Source organism: Bos taurus, chromosome 27 (assembly GCF_002263795.3).
Source record: "Bos taurus isolate L1 Dominette 01449 registration number 42190680 breed Hereford chromosome 27, ARS-UCD2.0, whole genome shotgun sequence".
Taxonomy (NCBI): domain Eukaryota; kingdom Metazoa; phylum Chordata; class Mammalia; order Artiodactyla; family Bovidae; genus Bos; species Bos taurus.
Window position 1 is genome coordinate 26,866,979 of NC_037354.1, and position 18,763 is coordinate 26,885,741.

At 38.1% G+C, this 18,763-nt stretch overlaps 1 protein-coding gene across 1 annotated transcript; it reads left to right on the forward strand.

Annotated features, from left to right (window-relative positions):
• The first annotated feature begins 690 nt into the window (after positions 1–690).
• On the forward strand, positions 691–18,102 carry UBXN8 (UBX domain protein 8). The gene is made up of 8 exons (NM_001038672.2): positions 691–803; positions 5,183–5,305; positions 6,101–6,171; positions 7,817–7,939; positions 8,700–8,837; positions 10,514–10,555; positions 15,409–15,483; positions 17,509–18,102. The coding sequence occupies exons 1-8, from the start codon at positions 716–718 to the stop codon at positions 17,674–17,676; spliced, it is 828 nt and encodes a 275-aa protein (NP_001033761.1). The 5' UTR covers positions 691–715; the 3' UTR covers positions 17,677–18,102.
• Positions 18,103–18,763: the final 661 nt, after the last annotated feature.

The following is an 18,763-nucleotide window of genomic DNA, read 5'->3' on the forward strand; positions in this document are numbered from 1 at the left end:
GGATCTCCCTAGCTTAATTGCGCTGTAGGTTGGCAGAAGCGCCGTGGAGGTGAGTCACGGGATGGCAATGAGGTCACAGAACTGTGAGGCCGAGTTAAGTCTTTAACAATAACCCTGCTGGCCAAACTAACCCGGAGCGGAGAAGGGGTGGCGGGTCTCCAGGATTAGGCGCCAGGTCTCACTTTTGAATCACCTTTCCACAGGAACCAGAGACCACGAAATGGGCCGGAGACCGTTGAGGCGAAGAAGAAGGTGCTGCGGCAGAGTGGCGCTCAGTTGCTCGGACCCAAAAGTCCAAAAGCACCCTCTACGGACACAAGGCTAAAGGGCCAGGCTGCCTCCTCACAGCGTCAACTGCCCGTATCCTTTCCATTACGCCTCATTTTACTCTTGACAACTCTTTTTCACAGTCTCCGGAATCCAGGTGCGGTCAGCCTCGCCAGAGCCCACGTTTGACTTGACAGCACGTTTGACAGGACTTGACTAGGCGGGCGCCAGCGAGGCCGTCTTACCGCCCACGTGACGTGAGGTGTCCTGCATTTGTTCTAACGCTACAGATTATGAGTTCAAAAACCTGGGCTCATCTCAATCTGACCAACGACCCGCCGGCTTCAGGGTCTAGCTGTCTCCCCAAATTCCTCCCTTAACAAGGGCTCCCAGGGAGGCGTAGCCGGAAGGGGCGGGCCTTCCGCCCGGAAACGGGGCTCCCGTCACTATGGCTTCTCGTGGGGTTGTTGGTATTTTTCTACTCTCTGCTCTCCCCCTCTTGTGTCTGGAGCTCCGACGTGGGAAACCAGATCTCGGTAAGTGTTGGCTTTTCCCTTTTGACCCTCATACTCGGGTAACGGCCCCATGAACACTGCATTGAATTCCCGTTTCCCAGCCGCGATGCCTCTGGGCGGCTTTGACTACGACTCCCAGGTTGCACCGCGCCGGCCTCCCTCTTCCGGATCCAGGTCTGGATCGGGGTCCGGGTAGGGGTCTGGTAGGGGGAAAGCGAGACTCCCGCTTCATTGAGGAAGTTGACTGCAGGTGGCTGAAAAAGTCGCCCTTGATCTGGAAGTTTTGCGTGTAAGGGAACAAGAGGCAGAAAGCACAGGAACAAACATATACAGGACTTTCAAATTGTGTTGAATGCTCAAAAGGAAATAAACTGACGTGAGGTAAACCTGCTGAGGAATTTAAGCCGAGATTTAAATGATAAGGAATCAACCCTTTGAAAAGCCGGAAAACATTCCAGACAAAGGAACTGTGACGCGTTGGAGGGAAAGGATGAAGATCATTGAGGCTGGATCAAGGAGACATAGAGGGAGATTGGCTCAAGATAGTATCAGTAACATTCATTTAGCACCAAATTCTAAATGCTGTTCATTCATTATTTCATCTAATCCGCTTTACAATCAATATGAAAAAGCAAAAAGATGGGTATTATTATAATCCCAATTTTTGTTGTTCAGTCGCTAAGTGGTGTCGGACACTTTGACAGTGACCCTATGGACTTCAGCACACTAGGCTTCTTTGTTCTTCACTATCTCCTGGAGTTTACTCAGACTCATGTCCACTGAGTCAGTGATGCCATCCAACTATCTCATCCTCTGTCACCCCATATCCTTCTGCCTTCAATCTTTCCCAGCATCAGGGTCTTTTCAAATGAATCAGTTCTTCGCATTAGGTGGCCAAAGTATCGGAACTTCAGCTTCAGCATCAGTCCTTCCAATGAACATTCAGGGTTGATTTCCTTTAGGATTGACTGGTTTGCTTCCCCTGCATTCCAAGGGACTCTCCACAGTCTTTTTCAGCACCACAATTGGAAAGCATCAAGTCTTCTTGTCCTCAGCCTTCTTTATGATCCAACTCTCACATCTGTACATGACTACTGGAAAAACCATAGCTTTGACCATACAGACTTTTGTCAGCTAAGTGGTGTCTTTGCTTTTTAATACACTGTCTAGGTTTGTCATAGCTTTTCTTCCAAGGAGCAAGTATCTTTTAATTTCATGGGTGCAGTCATCATCCGCAGTGATTTTGGAGCCCAAGAAAATAAAATTTGTCACTGTTTCCACTTTTCTCCCATGTATTTGCCATGAAGTGATGGGATTGAATGCCATGATCTTACTTGTTTGAATGTTGAATTTTAAGCCAGCTTTTTCACTCTCTTCTTTCACACTCATCAAGAAGCAGTTTAGTTCCTATTTGCTTTCTGTCATTAGAGTGGCAGAAACTGAGATATGGTGAGGTTAAGGGACTTCCTTAAGGCTTTTTAGAGGTCTCTGGGTTCTGTGTGGAGAATGTTTTGCAAGGATGCTACAGCAGAAGCAGTGAGGCATGTTAGGCTTCTGAAGTAGGGAAGTCATGATGACAGTTGGCCCGGACTAGGATAACAGAGAGGGCAATGGCACCCCACTCCAGTGCTCTTGCCTGGAAAATCCCATGGACGGAGGAGCCTGGTAGGCTGCAGTCCATGGGGTCGCTAAGAGTCGGACACGACTGATCGACTTCACTTTCACTTTTCACTTTCATGCATTGGAGAAGGAAATGGCAGCCCACTCCAGTGTTTTTGCCTGGAGAATCCCAGGGATGGGGGAGCCTGGTGGGCTGCCGTCTATGGGGTCGCACAGAGTCGGACATGACTGAAGTGACTTAGCATAGCATAGCATAGGATAACAGAGGAGGTGAAATGTGCACAGATTTGGGATTTTAGCCAAGTAGAATCAGCAGGGATGTTGATGGATTAATGATTTGGGTGACAGAAAGCAGAGATTCAAGGATGACTCCTACATGTGGCAAAGAACAACTTCAAGCAGTTGGTGGTACCAGTGATAAAGGGAAAAATGAAAGGAAACGTGGACTGGTGGAGAATTCATTCATTTTTGGACATATTAATGATCTGTTTACATGTCTATCTCCCTTATTAAACTCACTTCCAAAATTGGCCACTGTGAGAATTCCCTGGAATTGGTTAGGATTTGCACTCTCGCTGCAGAAGGCAGGTGTTCAATCTCTAGTCGCTGCATGCATGCATAAATCAATGACTGGATGAGAAGGAAAGAGAGAGGGAAGAAGGGAATTAAGAGACCATGATGAAATTTAACTCTGTGTATTTCCTCTCGTTACCCCTACCCGCAAGAAGTCAGGTACCCAGAACGTTGCTTGAAATAAGAAATTTTAAAAAATGCCTTTTAAAAAATCTACAGACATTCTCTAGAAGTTCCCAGCCATATTGGACTCTAACAAGACCTTTATCTAAATGATAGACAGAAATGTTAAATTCACGCTTATTCCAGAATCTACCTGCTTCCTTACCTTACAGAATTCACCGTTACTCTGCTCATCTATAATCTACTTTGCACTATTATTTGAGTCACTAGTCCATGAGAAGGTGGTTACTCAGTTGCAGAAGGAGATGTTCACACGATAAGCTCTGACCACAGGATAATATCCTTGAGCACAGAGGCCCCCCCCTCCTTCTTTTTTTGTATTCCCATCACTTATCACAATATCTAATTTAATAAAAGTAAAAAATTATAGAAAATGCAACTGGCCGCCTGGTAGCCTTTCCACTTACAATTGTGAACTGGTAGTTGTCTACTTTGGTTTCTTGTTACTGGTTCTGCAAATATCCAGTAACAGTGTTTTAGTCTATTTTAAAAATCATACATCTCAGTGCAACAGCTGCAGGGCTAGTTATGTTTGGACCAGAACTTAGAGATACTGCTACTTTTAGCTGGAACTGCTAATTGAATTACCAAAGATAATTCAGACATGTTCATTCACCTGTGCTATATTTTTGGACATATATTGAGAAATGATCCGTTTTTTTCCACTCTGTAAAAGCATTCATTGCTGATACATTTTTACTTATACTTAAGCTAAGTGTTTTAATGCTGGTTCATCACATTTGTTATCCTTTGAAGTGTCCTGCATATGGGCTCTTGAGCATAGTATAAACAAAACATCTCAACTTAATTTAAAAATTTCTTACTTGAGAGGTGTACACATAAATCTAGTTCTTTTGTATTCCCATTTGAAATTGCTTGCTTGTTAGAACAAAAAGCAGTGTTATAGAACATAAATTCCATAAAGCATTTGTTTCTCTAAATATGAATACTCTAGGTATCAAATTACTTTTACTTTTGAAATGATCATAGTTACTCTAGAGTTAATTACATGTCATACTGAACAATACTTGAATCAGTAGTTAATGCTGGCAAAGGTTGGAAGGACTGTAATGCAAAAGAAAACAAAAAAACTTTAAACAAATTTAAATTGCTTATTTTTTTAAGGATGATACATGTGTGTGTGTGTGTGTGTGTGTATGTATATGTATGTGTGCGTGTATATATGTTTTCAGTTAAAAATAAAATATTTAAGTCTGTATATATGATTCCTTTGTAAATTCTTAGTTATTTGACTAACTGCCAGCCCCCATCACACTGGTAAGATGGTTCCTCTGTACTTTTGCCTGGTAACTTTTGAGAATTACAAAACAAAACTAGAAATTCATGGAGGGTGGAAACCATTTTTAATCCAACTTTATACGTACACTCTCTACCATTTGGCAAAGTGTATTACACAAAGAAGGTACTTGTTACATTTTTGCTGGTTAATTTTCATTTGGTTCTTAAAATAATAAAAGTACTGAAATTTTAATTTTTTCTAGGCAAACGTGTATTTAGTAAATTTATTTACAAATGATGAAGTAAATATTGAGCAATAGAGAAGTACAGAGTTGCATAATTTACCTGTGAGAAGAATTTCGTGTTTCAATGGGAGTGGCTTTTTTTAAATAGAACTAGAATCTGATAAGATGATACTATCACAATTTAGTTCCCAATTATGTGGATTATTTTCTTTCCTTCTCTGGGCAGAAAGGAAACCAGAATTTATGCATTATGGATAGTCATATATTTATAATGTAGCCAGTCACTCAGATTATACTTATATTCCTGAGAGATAAGATGTTCTAGAATCGTTTTCTGAAAACTCGTTCTGGTAATGACAGTCATGATGAATTTTGTTGCCCAAAGGAGACTATATGAAAAATCTTAAGACAGTTACATACCTTAAATTTTACTATACTTTTCTAGACAGATAATCTTCTGTCTAATGTATTAGTACTCATTATTAGTATCAAGAAAAATGTTTTGAATTGTAATTGTAATTTTTTTTTAACCTTTATAAGGAATCAAAGATCTAATTTTGCTGTGTGGCCGGATTTTCCTACTGCTTGCTCTTCTTACATTAATTATTTCTGTGACTACCTCATGGGTTAACTCATTTAAACCTTCCCAAGTTTATCTGAAAGGTAAGTTTACTCTTTATGCTACCCTTTTATACTTTTCTACTGAAATTTCTTTCCTTTATTCGAGAACTTTTGCACAATAAGCATTATTTTACCATTCATTTGTGCTATGTAATTTTATGGTAGAGTAATACTTACAACTTTAGTTAACAATTTTGAATGGGCTATACCCCAATATTTTTATGAGAAATTGTTCTTTTTTCTTATATATATGTCTGAAACTGTATCATTTCTAACCCAAACTTTAAAAGGTCTCTACAACAGCAGAGATCCCTTCTCTTGACATTCAGTGGCTTATAATCTAATATTGGTTAAGTCACCGAAAGGGTTGCCACTCACACCCCACGTTGAGAATCTAGGCGTATTGCTTTTACCGTCATGTCCAAGGGTGACCAAATAGCTGGAGCACAGTATTCCACACCTCATGTGTGAGAATGGGCTTCTGTAGAGCTGCTAAAACCCTATCCGGCACCTGCAGGAAAAAACCCCAACATCGTTATTCTTGAAGTCTCCCTACCAAAACTGTAACACGCAACATTAATACATGTCAGAAAGTTTTTGTTTCAGAACAGACCTTTTCCTACAGATTGACATTTCTTACAGAAAGAAATTTCTTGCGGATTTCTTTGTTTCAACTGTCTCTGTCTATCTGATCTTTATTATTTGAAAAATAAATCTGTTTTTTGAAAGCTTTTCTCTCCCCAAATGTGAGGATCTACAGATGATTTTCAGAGAAAATAACATTCAACTTACGGATACATGGGAATTAAAAAGCACTTATATGTTTTGATATCTTAGAAGAAGAAGAGAAGAATGAGAAAAGGCAAAAACTTGTGAGGAAAAAACAACAAGAGGCACAGGGTGAAAAGGTAAAGCCTACTGTTTGGAAAGTATTATATAGAGAAAATACAAAAATATCCGGGGGAATTTCAAATTTAGGTCACAACTGAGCAACTTCACTTCACTTCAGAGAGCCGTCTTCAGACTTCACGCCTGGCCTTACTGCCTATCACCCTTTTAGCCCATCTAAAAAATTAAGAGGTTTAAACATTGAGAAGTGAAAGTCGCTCAGTCATGTCCAACTCTTTGCGACCCCATGGACTATACAGTCCATGGAATTCTCCAGGCCAGAACACTGGAGTGGGTAGCCGTTCCCTTCTCCAGGGGATCTTCCCAACCCAGGGACCAAATTCGGGTCTCCCGCATTGCAGGCAGATTCTTTATCAGCTGAGCTACCAGGGAAGCCCGTGATTCAGTGGCGTTTAGAATATTCACAATGTTGTACAACCACTGCCTCTGTCTCGTTCCAAAACATTTTCATCACCCCAGAAGAAAACCCCAAACCCATTAAACAGTTGTGTCCCCATTCCTCACTCCTTTCATCCTCTGGCAGCCAGCAATCTGCTTTCTGTTTGTATGGATCTGTCTGAATGTTTCATACAAGTGAAATCATATAACATGTGACCTTTTGTGTCTGACTTCTTTGCCTTGCCTAATGTTTTGCAGGGTTCATCCATATAGCATAAATCAGCACTTCATTCCTCCTATGACTGAGTCATATTCCACTGTATGGATGGATCAAAACTTGTTTATCTGTTCACTGATGGACAGTTAGGTTGTCTCCACCTTTGGACTATTGTGGATAGTGCTGCTGTGAATATTTGTGTGCAAATGTTTGAGAACTTACTTTCAATTCTTTGGGAGTATATACATAGAAATGGAATTGCTGGGTCATGTGGTAATTCTATATATTAACTTCTTGAGGAACTGCCAAACTATTTTCCACACCATTTTGTATGTCCACCAGCAATTTCTGAGGGTCTCAGTTTCTCTACATTCATTTCTGATTTTGGTAGTCATCTCTTTTTCTTAGTCAAGTTAAAGGTTTGTTAATTTTTTTTCAAAGAACCAATTTTGGTTTCATTGGTTCTGTTGTTTTTCTATTCTATCCCGTTTTTATGTCTTCTTTATTATTTGCTTTCATATGCCAGCTTTGTGTTTAACTTGTTCTTTTTCAAGATTTTTAAGATGTAAAGTTAATAATTTGATATCCTTTCTTCTTTTTTAATTAGATATTTATAGCCATAACTTTACCTCTGAGCACTGTTTTTGCTTCATCCTACCCAAGATTGGTTTTGCTAACTAGAAGTTGCATTTACCATGGATGATCATTTAACAGTTATTTTCATGATCTTGAAATACCAGGTAGCACTTGGGCATACTTATATCTCCAACCCTAGTAAGTTTTTGTTGCACTGAAAACCCATTAAAGGATGTATCAGCAGACTGCCAGACAAGCAGAAGGATAGAACATTTGGTTTTCTTTGCATTGTGTACAAATGCAAATTTTTAGAGAGAATGCAACAGTGGAGGATGTAGGTTTTTTGGCAAAACTGAATTAGTGTTAAAACACCACTTCTTACCTGGTTCTTATTTACAACTTTATAGACAATGTAAATAGAATCTTAGGGGTGTTAGTGTATAGTCACCTGATTTTTTTTTTTTTTTGAACAGGTCAGCAGATACATAGAGAATGTTCTAAAACCTAGCCAGGAAATGAAATTGAAAAAGCTGGAAGAACGCTTTTATCAGATGACGGGTGAAACCTGGAAGTTAAGCAATGGTCATAAACTTGGGGTTAGAAAATATTCTCATTTCATATTTTTTAATTCTGCTATTGTTTATGTTTCCTTTAACATATACTAATTATTTTAAAAATTGTAAATTATTATTCTAGTCTATTTTTAGGAGTCTTTATTAATAATGCTTATATACCAGTTATATATAGAGAGAGTTTTTATTGATCATATTTGTATGTCAAATGTTTAAGTGGTTTTTGGTGCCTAAAGCGCATATAACTTAGATCCTTGAAAAGTTCTAACTTAAGACAGTCTGAGAAAACTGTTGACTAAATCACATCTTTTATATGAGGGCATCCAAATCTCTTGGGTATTACAAGCTCACATTATATTCAATTTAGCTCTGTTTTTTGAAGCCAAATTGACCTTTGACTCTTCCTTTGGCACTGAGTATGAATTTTGTCATTTGCAAGTGGAAGTTTACAATGTTAAGTTTTCTTCAGAGAAAAAAGGATATTCATAAATTCATTTTTAGAGGAACTGGCTGTAGATTTTTTTGTGTAAGATGCTTTCTGTCCCAAAGACTTCTTTTTTGGCCTTCTATTTACACTGTACCTTTCATCATCTCATAAAGATGATCCAGTAGGGGTAAACAGGATTCTGACAGTGAAGCAGAATGTTTGTATCCATTTCATAATGGTAAATACGTCATGAAACCGTTAAGGGTTGGTAAGAAAGGTAATGTGAAAGATGGCAACAGAAGATACAACTGCTCTAGGTAGTGACTTCACTTCTGAATTGAGTTTGCTTTTGACCAGGGTGATGAAGATTTGGAGCTTGACAGTGAGAGTCAGACATCTTTTGAAACATCAAACAGAGAAGCAGCAAAGAGACGGAACTTGCCCAATTCTGTAACCAACATTTCACCACCCGCTGAGCAGCCCACGAAGAAGGAGGTTCATTACTTAATAACTGTTCACTGAGCTGTATCTGCATACAGTAGGGATATTGTTTTTTGGGTGGAAGTGGTATATTGAGGGAATCCAGATGGTGTCTTCATTAAGAATCACTTCAGCTTCATTAAAAATCACTTTCTTGTTAAATACTAGCATTCTGAGCCAAACTTACAAGGAATCTAGGAAGATAAATGATAGTACATTTAGTAAACAGTTCTTTTTAAGGAAGTAATTTAATTATGTAGAAACAAAAAATGCAATATTTACTAACGAAGACATTCCTTTGGGTAGCTAAGATATAAGGAAGTCATATATTTTGTTGTTGAGTTGCTCAGTTGTGTCTAACTCTTTCTGACCCCATGGACTACAGCATGCCAGGTTCCTCTGTCCTCCACTATCTCCCAGAGTTTGCTCAAACTCATGTTCATTGAGTCAGTGATGCCTTCCAACCATCTTTTCTTCTGCTGCCCCCTTCTCCTTTTCCCTTCAGTCTTTCCCAGCATCAGGGTCTTTTCCAATGAATCGGCTCTTTACATCAGGTGGCCAAAGTACTGGAGCTTAGTTGAGTGGCTAACGTTATTAACATGAATGTATCATTGTCCCCAGTGCCCCTTTTAGGGAATGAGTTAGCAACCATTCACTCTGGAGCAGTGTCCAGGTTTATTATTCCTTCTTTTCTTTCAAATCTTTAATCCCTAAGAAGACCAATTTGGAGCTGGTTAAGGTTGAAATAAGTGTGTTTCTGTTGAGTCTTAGGGAAAGCTGCTAAGCTATGTGTTCCCTAAAAGTAGTTTTCAATGCATTGCTTCTCAGTCTGAGGTTTCCTGGTCCCTTCATGGAGCTTGAGGGTAGGAACTGGGTCTTTGAACTGTTTCTAACATTTGAAAAAGATCTAGAGAGCTACATGGACTCATTACATTTGTAAGATTCTTTGCTATTTGTTAATAGCATAGATTATCTCATGCTGATGGTAAATTCTAATTGACCATCACATATGTTTTTGATAGCAAACAAAAACAAATGATGTATTTAATAGATGCAATGAATATTTGTTAGATAAAATGTTATAAAATATGGAATCTATGGTATTAAAAAATAAAAAGCATCCCTTGAAGGTGAAATTGTTGTACACTGTTTTAGTGAGAGAAAATGCTTTGTACATCTGGTTTTTTAATAGATTAACAGAAATAGGGAAACGTGGATAAATCATGAAAGCAACCAAAGTGAATGGTGGTTTTCCAGCCCCTTAGAAGGCGCCAGTAAAGAGAAATATATATGTACTCATCCTGATGCATATATGTGTGAACCTAAATAATCACGGAGTTTTACTGAATTTAATTTTTATCCTCTGTTTCTTTAGTAGTACATTTTTATGTAATATCTTAGAACAGCATAAACATAATGTTCTTTAAATGTGTATAGATTAGCAGCTGTCATCTGAGATCTGGTTTTTTTTTTCAAATCCTGTTTTTATGATGTATTGTTAGCACAGAGTTGCTTATCCAAAAATGTTTATTGAGTCCTCATTGTAAACATTTTATAAATGTATATTAAAAGAAAAGATTTCATTAAGCATAGATATGTCCAAACTCTATGTTGAGAGGAACTCTTCTCTTCGAGGTTATTTTTTCTTCTTCTGTTTACATTCCTGTTACTAAATACTTACTTTTCTTTAGGTTCTTGATTTACCTGAAGAACCCCCTGAAACAGCTGAAGAAGTAAGCTTATTTTTTTTTTCTTTGAAAATCAATGTATTTTTAATTTTCTTTAACATCAAGTAAGTACATCTTACCTACATTTGGGTTTAGAAAGAAAAAATAGTACAGTGTTTATGTGTTTGCACCATGATTAGGTCTTGTTTCAAATATGGGGTGGTATCAAATGCTTCAGTCAAGCCCTATTTTGGAAGCCTGCTGTCTGCTGAGTTTGTGTTTTAAAGCCCTTCCACTTCATCGGGCAGAGATTGGATATGTGGTCTTTTCCAGAATGTTGGGTCATCAAATGAGTTGCCTATTAAAATAGAATCAAAATAGGCAGATGACTTCAAATTGTAGTTTTTCCATTAAAAAAGAGAAAATGAAGGATGCAGCTACTTTGTAGGTGTTTGAATTGAAAGATGGTTTGCTGTTTGGGCTCAGGGTTGGACTGAATCCCGACTCTGCATTGTGTCCTCTGCCCAACTGCTTTGCCATAATCTGTGCCACCTTCTTACGGTTGCCCAGCTCAGTTTCACTCAGTCTCTGAGGTACAGAAGCACATTTTTAAAGCCGTGAAATGGCGTAGGCAAAGGCAAGCTGGATGGTTTTCCATTTCTTGACTCTTCAGCGACTGTTACACTCCCTGAAAACCATTTCTGAGGCAGCCATGAACGTGCTGGAGGGTCTCATTTTTGCCAACACATTTGCAGCTCATAAGTTAGTATTTTGGATACTAAAACACTGAGGAAAATTCTGAAAGTCTTACAGAAAAAGAGACAATGATGTGTGCAATCAGTCCTAGGAGAATCATAGTCCCAGGAGAAACACAATTTAAGAAAAAACCAAAGGTCTAATTCCTCCCTGTTACACCCATGACATCCACACCCATGATATGTCTGTCCTGACCCTCCTACATCCTCACCTCTCCTCAAGCTCTGGGTACGGGAGTAACTAAGTACAGCTCAGGTTGACAGGGAACGCCTTTTAAGACTTTTCTCCAGCTTTAAAGCACATGACCTTATTCCCACAGAACACCAGTCTGTCACCAGTGATGATAGACATCAAATGGTCAGTGAATCCTTTGAAATTGTACCTTTTTGCGACTATAGGTAGAAGGAGGGTGCTCTTCAGAATCTCAGGTCTGTGACCCTAAAAAGGTCAACACATCTCCACCTGGAAGCAGTTGGTGTTGCTGTCCTCTTTATAAGAGTTATTCATAGTCATTCTGTTTTGTTTATTTTCTGCTCTTTTCCCATACTTGGACAGATGACCTGTGCTACACTCATTAAAGTGTCTGTCACAGTTTTGGAGTTTTAGAGCTGGGATGAACCTCAATCATGTCTCATCCCATCTCCTCAACTTGAGGCTGAAGCCACAGGCAGGATTTTGAGGTCCCTCCTCGGGGAGCCCAGGCCCTCTGGTTGTGTGAGACCTCTGGGCTTAATTCCCTTGTTTACTCTAGAAGCAATACTATCCCTGTTTGCTTCTCCTTGCTCCTATTTGCTTCTCCTTGCTCCTATTTGCTTCTCTTCTGGCCTTGCTCTGATTTTTGGTCCTCTTTGCTATTTTTGGTTAATAAAGTCAACAAAATTATGGTAAAAAATTGTTACTTGAGAATTACATGTTACCTGAGAATCACATACATACATAGTATCAATCAGGTATAAGCAACTTTAAATTATATAATAAAGTTTTGTGAAGAATGCCACTAATGTATAGTTAATACCACTTGATACTTGTCTAGTGTATATTCTACACTAATCAAGAAAAGAAAATAAATTTTGGAAGATTTTGATTCTGTCAGAATCATCACTGGGCAAGGCGTTTTCCACCTGTGCAGTTGCTACTGCGCATAGATTTCTTAGAATTCAAAGGATAAATTCCTAACTCTCTGCTAGCCATTCACCAGCCCTTATTTTTACCTCCCTGGATGACTCTGGGTGTCCTAGTTTATTCTCCTTGACCTAGTCAGCCAACGCTTTGATCTAATGAGCTGTTTCTGAGCAGTTAGCCTGGTCCCTCCGGGTGTCTCTGCCTGACCTTTCCCCTCTGTTGTAGTTGGACTGTTTAATAATAATGAAAGTAGACCTTAGGCGTGGAATGTCGTCATCATGATAAAAGTTAAAAACAAGAAAAAGGAAGCATTCTAGTTTGGAGAGTGTGCCTTTCCTACCTATCCTTCACCCCGTCACCCTAAAAAAGTGCTTTCAGAGTTAAAAAGGCACACCTGGAGTTGGCAATGAGCACTATGCCACAGTTACCCCAGATTTTAGGATGTCTGTCTTTGTCAGTCACATAGTCATACTTGTTTCTGGCTTTCTGCAAAGTACCCTTTTGTATTCTGTCAACTTTGAAGCTTTGTTCTGATACCATAATCATGATCTATCATCATACATAAAGCTTGCCCATCATAACTAATATATTTTAATACCTAAGCCACACAGCTGTTTCATGAATCCATATATAAAAGAATAATTTCACCTTTAGGAATACTGGAGATTTTCATTTTCAGGACATTCTCTATTTTCTTATTAAAGTTGGGCCCATTAAGTGTGTGGTGTCACCCACAGAATAGAGGGACATCTTAATAAATCTGTTGCTCAGGGAAGGGACTAACATTCATCTTAAAGGTTATCAGAACAGGATGAAGTTTTCACTGTGTGAATGTGTATCCTGTACATGTAGTAGCTGTGGCTCTGTAGGCTTTGCAATAGCCATGTGAGAAAATTCCTGTTATAGTGGAAGCCTCCTTGGACTTAGGAGCAGACTAATAAGTGAACTAATGGCTGACATGGATTCTGAAAGGGGGGCGGTATCTGAAACAATGCTATTCTTAAGCCTTACACCCTGATTTAAGTGCTTGTTATGTATTTCATATTACAACTATCAAAAGAGTTATAAGTAGTCTAGAATTCACAACAGAATAGTCACCACATGTTACTGTTCTGCTTTTAAACTGAAAAGACAATAACCGTAGAATTTAAGATAATTTGAAAAGAGTTTTGTAAATCATCATGTAATTACCATAGTACCATAGCAACTATTTTCATTATTGTATGCTATCTTATTTCATTTTAAGGGGGGCCAAATTTTAATTAGTGCTGCCCCTTTTCATTTAGATTTCATTTAACACTCTGTGTTTGGGACAGAGATTTACTTTACAATTTGAACTGTGTTCCAGGCCTTTGACCTGTTCATAGGTCAGTCCATTGGACGTCAGTAGCCTTAGGAGAAAATTACACACCCACCTTTCACAGTAACTGTTATAACAGAACAGTAACTAGGTTTCAAACAATGATTGTTCATTTCTCTTAAGTATTTATCTAATCACAATGGTAAACATTAAGTCACTATATTTTAACCTTAGTTTCTTTGAAAGCGTTTGGCCTTAATTCTCCTCTTAGATCATTAAAGTTTGAACAAAACCTCACTGTAAAAGTTAGGTTTTATTGTTCTACAAATAAGCAAAATTGGCTTTTGTGATTGTTAGTTTGTGTTTTATTATAAAACTTTCCTTTAGTAGAAGTAGTAACAGAGCTCAACATCACACCAATCTGGATGTGAATAAAACACTCTACCTACTTGCATGGAAATAGTGCTAACGTGGCTTTCCTGAAGCGGGTGGGTGCTGCTATAAAACAACCATTTCCACCATTTCCGTAACTGTGCTGCCAACAAAACTCCCAGGACAGTTAGGATAACGTTCATAAAAGTTAAAAGACAAGAAAAAGATAGCATTCTAGTCTGGGAAGTGTGCCTTTCTTACCCATAAGAAAGGGTTAAAACACTTTCCATAGGACCATCAGAAAGGGTTTCCTGAGGGTGAATAATGAATGTCAGAATTAATGACTAATTTGTCATCTTTTCTTTTTTTTAAATTGAAGTATAGTTGATTTCCAATGTTGTGTTAGTTTTGGTGGACAGCACAGTCATTCAGTTATACATCTATACATATTCTTTTTCATTATGGTTTATTACAGGATATTTAATATAGTTCCCTGTGCTATACAAGTAGGACCTTGTTGTTCATCTATTTAGTAGCTTGTATCTACTAATCCCAAACCCCTAATCTAGCCCTCCACTTTGGTACCCGTAAGTTTGTTTTCTATGCCTGTGAATCTGTTTCCATTTTGTAAATAAGTTCATTTGCATCTGTTTTTAGATTCCCCACATAAATGATACCATATGGTATTTGTCTTTCTCTTTCTGACTTTATTAATATGATCATCTCTAGGTCTTTCCCACTCTTTTCTTTTTTAGAATGTTCTTTAAAATACTAGCATGTTGCAAGCTCTTTTTAGCTATTTAACACTTTTATCAGAGGAAAAACTGTGGGGGAACTCAATATGTAGAACAAAGCTGCTCAGGAAAAGGGGTCTCCTAGATCCCCAGCAGCCAGGACTAACTCCAGGCTCATCTCTCGTTCTCATGAGGGAGACATGGTGCCCAGCCTACGGTGATGGGGTGGCCTGGGTAGCGTTTTGTTTCCTTCCAGTCCAGTGTTTGTCTTGCCTGCAGACTCTGAGGCAGCTCTGGATCATCTCGGCTTGGTAAGGCCTCTTTCGAGGCCCAGCTGCCCTCTTAGTGTTGTCTGGGCAGACAGAAACCTCGGGTCTCTGGCGCCCTCTCTGGAAGACTCCATCACTGGTTTCCTCAAGCAGTAGGAAGATATTTTTCAGGTTCAGAAGAATTATTTCTGTGTTTAAGGTGAATTTTCACTGGACCTTAATGTTGGCGTGCAACTCTGAGAGCTAAATTTCTACAAAACCCCACATGAGTGCTGAGAACTGGGTACAGGTGTTTCACAGGAGTAGTGATTTTGGAATTACAAACAGCTGTGGTTGGAATTCTCATCTGAACACTTTTTTCCTCAGGTCGTGACTGTAGCTCTCCGCTGTCCGAGTGGGCGTGTCCTGAGGAGAAGGTTTTTTAAGTCTTGCAGTTCACAGGTGAGGAAAAATCATATTCGGAGAAATATTTGTGTTGGATTTGGCAATAGTTTATTCCCATGCAGGGAGGATGTGTTGTCTGTTGTCTGCATTACCATCAGGTCAGGGTAAATGGGATTTATGTATGCTTTACGTGACAGAAATTTGGAGAATTAGGCTTGCTGAGCCTTCTTGAATTGTGATTTCTGCATTCAAATTTTTTTCAGTTCTTCCTTGTTTTGTTTTTTAATTATATTTTCACAGCTCAGTGGTAAGATGCTTTCAAATCTTTAGGAAGCAGCTATTATTAACTCTGTTCTTATTAGCGCTAATGGATTATTAATCTAAGAAGCCCCATTGCTTGTATGTGTTTTCAGATCATTCTCTAAAGCTTGTTTCTTTTTGTTCTAATAGACTTCTTTTTCTTTTAAAAACAATATTGTGTTCACTAGCAATGATTTGGAAAATACAGAAAAGTAGAGTGAAAAACAATTTTGATTTGCCATCTGACACCAAAGCCAATTACTAATATGTTGGTGTATTTCTGATTTTAAGTACATTTGAATTTATCATTATGAATGCATTAAAAATCTAAGTTATTATCTAAATAAATTTCTCCTTATTGCTGCATTTAACCTTCTATGTCTAGACTGCTATAAACTATAATAGGAAATACTAGTAGGTTAGACTACATAAAAATTTTAAATTCTGTAAAGCTCATCAAGTTAAAAATTTGGCAGCAACAATTTAATAATTATTTATAAAGTAATGATTATGCTAGCTAGAGAAAAAAAACTTGCCTGGGAAATCCCATGGACAGAGGAGCCTGGTGGGGGTCCATGGGGTTGCAAGAGTCAGACATAACTTAGCAACCAAACAACAACACTTTAATAAATATTTATAAAGTAATGATGATTATGCTAGCTAAAAAAATTTGAAAAATTTAAAACCAAGTGATAAACATGAAAAGAATGTTTGGTCTCACTTAGAATTAGAGAAGTGCATATTAAAATGGATACCATTTTCTACCTATCAAATTGTCAAAGATTAAAAAGAAGAGTACCCAGTTTGGGGCAGTGTGTGCAGAAAACAGGGATTCTTATTAAATTACATTCACATTATTCATGTAATGTAATTTAGACTGCTGTTCTTGTGGGATAATTTATCAGTATATATTTTAAAATATATCTTTTGGCCCAGTAATTTCATTTATGAGAATTTATTCTTTGGGAATAATGACAGATGATCAAAGGTAATAATATAAGTGCTTATGTAGGCATTGGTTAAACTAAGGCTCATTCACATACTGGAAAATTATGGCATTTTGTGACATAACGCACATTTATTACATGGAATATCAACAGGGACATGGATGGTGGTAGAAGTCAAGGGTTACTTACAATTGATATAAGTATCACTTTGATATAAAGTATAATTATTGATATAAGTTGATATATGTATAATTGATACCAGCATCCCCTGAGAACATTCTGTCATTGAGCTTTCTTCCTAAAGCAACACACCATCCTTTAGCAGGAGTCTTAGTGGAAATTTGGACAATTACAATGGGAATCTTTATGACAGGAAATGCAATACATTCATAGGGATGGGCTATTATCAAAAGGCAGAGTCTCTGGGCCGTGGACATGTCTGTTTTGACTGTTCCTGGGTGATTTTGATGTGGAGTATTGGCTTTGATTGTAATCTAAATGACTTTTTTCCCAAATGCTAACCCTTTGTTCTTAGCCTTTTTAATGAATAATCTCCCCATTCCCAATGATTGGAGCTTTCCTAATTGTTAAATGCTTCTGCTGCCTGTAGGTGTCAGTAGTCCCTAGGCCTTCTTTGAAACAAAAGGTATCAGGGTCATTCACATCTCAAAATTCATGGCATGCTATTTTGCTTTAAACACTGGAAAGTTCCTTTGAAAGATACGAAAGTTCTGTTTCATGACTCCTAGGGGCATGATGTAACAATGAGAGATCATAAACTATCATGAGGGACAAAGCGTGTGCAGTATTTATAACGAAGCTTTTTGTCTTCTAGGTCTTGTTTGACTGGATGATGAAGCTTGGGTATCGCACATCCCTATACAGCCTTTCTACTTCCTTTCCCAGAAGGCCTCTGGAAGTGGAGGCAGGCTGGTCACTGCAGGACATTGGAATAACTGTGGATACTGTACTCAACGTGGAAGAGAAGGAGCAGAGCAGCTAGTTTAGAAATGCCAACTAGCTGTTTTACATGAAATCAGTTTTTCATGAAATCAGTTACACCTTGACCTTACAGGACAGTAGAGGATTCACATTAAAATCATGCCATACATTGATTGAGCTCAAGGCCGTAAACATTTCAGTGTTGATCTCCATGGAAATGTATGGACATAAAGTATTAGAAAAGGATTGCTTTCTACATATAATAATCCGGGAATGTGCCATATTACAATGTACCAAATGAGGATGAGATAGAAATGTATACAGTAAGGTGCTCATTAATTTGTATTTTCCCAGCTGACGTCATTTATCAGTTTCTTCTTTCAGCGTGCCTTGCCATAGTGAACATTTCACCACTCAAACTCTTTAAGGTCTTCTAAGTAGGAATGTTTAGTCTGCTGTATTTCTAGAAATTAAACTTTGAAAATAATGTCAAAGCTCTTTTTAGACTTCCAAGTTCTTTTTGATAGTAAACACTACTCATGTTTACTTAACTAATGTTTGAGATTTATTTTGCCTTGCATTGAACTGTAACATTTACAACATTCCAGGTGGATCAGTGTTTTAAAGATAAAACAATGAAAACAAAGTGAAGGTGAGTTTTAAAAATATATCTGGCACTTCATTTCCCTGCTTATACTTCTATACTGGTGTATTCACACTATAATAACAAGTTCAAACTCCAAGGATGGTTTAAAGGCTGTCTATTCATCCCTTTCCTATGCTACCACTCTTTTTTTTTAATAGATTTTTTTGTTTGTGTGATTGGCCGTGCCCCAAGGCATGTGGGATCTTAGTTCCCCAATCAGAGGTCAAACCCATGCTCCCTGCATTGGAAGTCTTAACCACTGGACCACCAGGGAAGTCCCTGCATGCTATCTTAAGGGGTCAGTTTAACTTGGCTCCTCTGTGTATTGCCCTTTATTTAAGCTCCTTTCATTCCTCTTCTGTAGAATTTATTACACTGTATTATAGCTGTAATTCCTTAAAAACAAGGATTACATCCTCTCCCTTCGGAAGTACCTAATGTCTAATAATGCTTAATACAAAATGTTTGAAAATAATAAATTGTCCCAACCTTTAACTTCTTT